Below are 5,186 nucleotides of genomic sequence, written 5' to 3' on the forward strand. Positions count from 1 at the left end.
ATAAAGACTTCTTCTTACCCTTACGGATTTCGTTGATTTAAACTGGGCAGGTATATTCCTTTTCTGCATCAGCGACATCCTTTCGCAGTTCTTTTTCAGTCGCGTTAAGTTCTTTAAAGAGTCATCAGCCACTTCAAGTTTAAGTGAAAATTCTTCTGTACTCTTCAACTGCAATATATTCTCCTCAAGCTCTCTTATTTTCTCTCTAGTCTGCCGAAGCTCTAAGGAAACACTTTCAGTACCTTGAAGAAGAGAACTTTTTGTATTGATGTGAGAAGCAAGTTTCTTTTTCCTTAGCGCCAGATTCTCATCAGCATTCACGAGTCGAACAGCTGAAACGAAACTCGGACTCGATTCAGCTCTTCAATAGCCTCTGCATGATCAATAGGGTTCTATACGCCTCTCCAATTCAGATACATCAATCCCAAGCGAAGATAAACATTGACAATAATTTGGATACTTCCTCCCGAGCCGATCTAAACTTTCAACGGTTGACTGTCTTCATAATATCCTTTATGCGGTCAATCAAAAATGATCTGACCCCAATAGGTACCTCACTTTGAGAACCTCCTGTATCGCTACCCACATAAATGTCGACGTCCTCGTCAAGTGGTACGCCCTATAAAAAAAGAGAGAGAAAAGAAGAGAGAAAAGAATAAAAACGAGAAAGAAAACAAGAAGAAAAATATTTGAATCTCACCATATCAAGAGCTTCAGGTGGTGAAGGGGTAGGCTCGTAATCCACTTCGTCACCATAAGGTGATAGAGCGTCTGCCGGATCATCATCTAATTTCGACTCTACCGGGAAATCTGCACATAAAAAGAAATAATAAATATATATGTAAAAGATGCTGTCTTTTATAAATAAAAAAAAAGGAGGACCTTACCAGTTGACTTCGAATCAGTCTCCAAACGAGCTCTCTTATGCGCCTCAGTAGCCGGAACATCAACGACTCGTTCCCTTTTACCAAGTAAAGGCAAACCTGGCATAACTTCATCTTTGCCCTTCTCTACTATATTGTCGTCTTCTTTAGCACCCTCATCCTACACAATGAAATTGCGGTGTAAACAGGAGCGATATGAAATGAAAATTGGGACAATTTTGATAAATACAAATATACCTCATGATGAGTCGAGCAAGCTTCCTTGAAAGATGACACTCCAATATCAGCAGCATCTGTGAACGGATTCTGTGACAAAAAGAACCATTCGAAGCAAAGTTAAAGATATATGCTACAAGGACCGTTTCGTAAAACAGGTTATAACATTTTCATTGTAATCCTATAGCCATGAAATTCCTTGAGAGCAACTTTAAACAAAAAGGAAAGACTTAGAATATAGATTTGCATCAAAATGTAAAGGAAAATGAAGCTGCAGGGACTGAAATAAAACTGCAGGGACTGAAATGAAACTGCCCGCAGGGACTGTTTCGTAAATACAGGGACCAAAGTGTAAACGGGTCATAACATTTTCGTTATAACTCCGATGTGCAAAATTTTTGTAGCTACAGATTTCTAACGAAAAATTACACATTATTATCCATATTTTACCTCCTTCTCTAGTTGAGAATCAAATTCTTAATCTAAAACTAAAAGAAGGCATATGGATTTAACTGAAAAACAAAAATACCTGTGGTGGCGAAAGTGTTGGAACCAATTCATCATCTGAAGACACGTCTGTCACGCCCCGCGACCGATGCCAATTTGGCCCGACCCGAGCACGTCAAACAGACGCCGAACGGACAGAGTTTCCCCTATCCGCCTAAGGCTCATCACACGTACATTTTCATCGTTAGAGAAAAGCACTAGCGGAAACATACACAAACAGCTTACACGAGGGTAAGCAATAGCCATAAGTGAAAGAAAGGAAAACTAAACATTCACAAGTAATATGATTCATTTTAGATCATATACATTACATCCATCTCTTACATTTAAGATTCTTTGCTGTTCTTACATAATCTCATCATTTCTTTCTTACAACACATTTACCTCAAAATAAGCTTTACATTCTTTCTTTACATCACAAATCATCAAATACAAAAGATGATAAAAGGGTGTCTACTAACAAAATGTAAACCCAACTCTGGTGGCCTCTGACTAAGGCGCGATACCTTTACCTTGGTCGCTCGCCGGCTCGCTCGGTCCCGGCTCTGTGGAAATAGTGGGGTGAGAACTACAACAAAGTTCCCAGTGGGTTCGGCCTCAATATCACCGACTTTCCCACTAGGACTAACTCAGGCATAATAGAAAGGATAAGCTGAAATATGGTAACCAATCTATAACATGATGCTAATATGCCTGAACAAAAGCAAGGAATATGCTCAACATTAATAGATGCAGATTATGCATGTTCTTTAGTTCTTTTCACTTTACTCTTTGTTCTTTATTCTTTGTTCTTTGCTCTTTAATCATTAAGGCTAACCCGGGGGTTTCGCCACATTAACTGCCTCACAGCTAAATCCATCATCGCAGGAACTCACGCAGCTATGGACCGTCGCTTTCGGTCTACTCCAAGGGGCCCGGATGCATAACTCCGAGCCGCATCGCCCGAGGGGTGAGCGACCCGTGCGGAGCACGGAAACTCAACAGCAAGTATGATCATATCCTATAACTCAAAGATTATACGTTCAATCTTGACTTTACAACTACTTAGTGTTCTCTACATTCACTTTATGTTGCAAGACCTCATGAGCAATCACATTCTTTACATTCTCATTACTCTTGCTAACTCTAGCAACCCCCCCCCCCCCACCCCCCTCCCATTGTCTTTGCATATCTTTCTTTTGCTAACTTGCGCATTCTGTTCTTATGCCCTTCTTTACTTATAGCTTTACTCGTCGTCATTTTCATCATTCTTTACATTCATTTAAATTCTTTTACATCACCTAACTCTACTGTCATATTTACTAGTTATCGAATGTCCACTCGGCATTATGCATTGTGCACTGGTTCTCTTTGCTCACCTTTGGGTGCTCCTCATTTTCTCTCATGCATACAATATAGGTTTTACTTTCATAGGTTCTAACCATCACAATTATGCAAGTTGTACTCGCAATCCATGCATATTACATTCTTTTCATTAACTTTACCCTAAAATTGCATGCAAAATGCATATAACATATGCTCAAGAATGAACACATTAGGCATAGAGAGAATTTCAATGAGTTTGAGAACTACCACCAAACCCTCGTAGGCTTCCAAAGGTGACTCGATGTATTTTCATTTGGGATTTTTAGTGCCTTCCGTTTCTTTAACCTGCGGCAAAACGAACGCTTATTAGCCATTTTGCCCATAAACTTCTTTATATCACTTTTCCGAAATGCTATTCGAGAGCCACCAACAGCGTCGGAAATACCCGCCAATTAGCGTTTTTAGAGGGTCAATTGCACTTTAGCAATCCTCATGGAGCAAAAGCCCCAATTTGGTGCCTAGGCTTCAACACATGTATCAAACCTAGGGTTTTGATTCAATAAGAGAGCAAATAGTAGCTTCATTAACACTCTAATTAGTCCATAAGAACCATTCTTAACGCACTCAAACCCAGTTTGGATTTACCCATTTGAGGTGGGTATGAAGCTCACCTTGGACTCAACATGGATTGATCTCTAAAGAAGCAAAACGAAGTTCAAAACGTCTTCAAATATTCCTTTAAAACATTCTTATTTCACTAGTTCACCGTTCTAGGTTTCTACAATATAGATCAAAGCTCTACCTTGTGTAAGCTTTCCTTTCTTGCCTAGAGAGGAAGAGATGAGGCTCTTGCTCCTTGATCTTCTTCTTCATTTTCTCTGCTTCTTTTCCTTCTTTCTTCCTTTCTTCTTTCTCTCCTTTGTCTTAGAAGAAGAGAGAGGAGAGAAGAGAGTGTGAGAGTGTGAAAATGATGAGAGAAAAACCCCTCAGCCCACCTAACATAGCTCAATGGTCGTGCCAAAATGCCAAATAGAACCCATCAACTTCTTCACTTTAAAGTCACTCGCGAGAACTGGCTTACCGGGCAGCGCAGAGACCTGTCTCTCCGCGCCGAGCATCGGACCGGTTCCCGAACGTCCCACACCTGCGCATCCAAGGAGCTGCGCGCGCAGTGCAACCGGTCTGGCTCCTTAATGGACGTCTCTGGGGGACCGGTCTCTCAGGCAGAGACCGGTTCCCGAGAGCTATCCTTCCAGGACTTAGCCGATTTTTCGGCTGTCTCATTTCATACGTGTTCGGGGACCGGTCTCTCCCTTTAGGGACCGGTCCCCGAGAGCTGAAAATCTGCAGTTTTGCAGAATTGATTCTTTAGCTCTCGAAAACCTTCCACAACTCACTTTCGATCATTTTAGCACCTTCGGACTTTCCGAAGTGTACCGTCCTCGCACTTTGGTCAATTTGACTAAAGTTCGATATTTATTTTCCGAATTTTCGGTATATTACAACGTCATCCTCAATAGATCCACTCCCGCCGACTTGTGATTCTGTGAATAAAAAAAAAACAAAGGATGAGTGCGGCAACATCATGTGAAATTAATTATAAGCAGAATGCGAATAAAGATCACCTATCATTGAAGACACAGTAATGGGAAGTTTTCCACGAGCCACTTTAGTTGAAACATCCAAGGGTGGATTTTCTGAGCTTCTTGACGGTTCCACATCGCATGCCTATATAAAAAGAAAGGGTGTCAGAATGAATCAACAAAATTCAAATCATATGGATGCTACGTCATACCTTTGACTTCGTTGAAGGATCTTGCAAGTGCATTTTACCCCCGGTAGGCGAACTCGTAATAAGCACTTCCTGTATACACAAGAAAAGAAAAAAAGGAGTTCAGTATGCAAAATAAAAAAAAGAGAGATAGTTGAAAATGTTAATGAACATACCTCAGATTTCTTATCTTCATGAGTCGGAAAACTGAGGCCAAGAACTTCACGTTGAGGGGAGTCATCTGAAAGATCAGCTTGAATATGATCATATTCTGGAAATAAGTCCAGTTCTTTTCCCTTTGGTTCTGGAATATTCAGAACCTTTTCATCTCTAACATTTGACGAGGTTAATCTCTCCTCAAAATCAGAATCTTTACTAATAATAGCACTTTTCTTCTTCTTCTTGCGGGGATCATCTGCATTAAGTAAATAACCCACTCCATGTTTGAAGCTTGAATGCACACTATTAGACCACCAACGCGCATAATGTAAAGTCGGTTTCCC

General features: G+C 40.6%; 1 protein-coding gene across 1 annotated transcript; it reads right to left on the reverse strand.

Moving 5' to 3' along the window:
• Positions 1–465: 465 nt before the first annotated feature.
• On the reverse strand, positions 466–4,803 carry LOC109705045. The gene is made up of 8 exons (XM_020225806.1): positions 4,708–4,803; positions 4,538–4,640; positions 4,422–4,456; positions 1,630–1,677; positions 1,122–1,190; positions 888–1,044; positions 701–810; positions 466–619 (listed from the first exon to the last, which is right to left on the reverse strand). Exons 1-8 carry the CDS (start codon positions 4,738–4,740, stop codon positions 485–487), a joined length of 690 nt encoding a protein of 229 aa, XP_020081395.1. The 5' UTR covers positions 4,741–4,803; the 3' UTR covers positions 466–484.
• Positions 4,804–5,186: the final 383 nt, after the last annotated feature.

This window comes from Ananas comosus, unplaced genomic scaffold (genome assembly GCF_001540865.1).
Source record: "Ananas comosus cultivar F153 unplaced genomic scaffold, ASM154086v1, whole genome shotgun sequence".
In the NCBI taxonomy this organism is placed as follows: Eukaryota; Viridiplantae; Streptophyta; class Magnoliopsida; order Poales; family Bromeliaceae; genus Ananas; species Ananas comosus.

Coding starts and splice junctions, on each gene's coding strand:
- LOC109705045 (XM_020225806.1), bottom strand. CDS start 4,740: ATGCACTTGCAAGATCCTTCAACGAAGTCAAAG. Junction 1,678..4,421: donor GGAGTGGATCTATTGAGGAT/GACGTTGTAATA, acceptor CGGGGCGTGACA/GACGTGTCTTCAGATGATGA. Junction 620..700: donor CACCTGAAGCTCTTGATATG/GTGAGATTCAAA, acceptor CTTTTTTTATAG/GGCGTACCACTTGACGAGGA.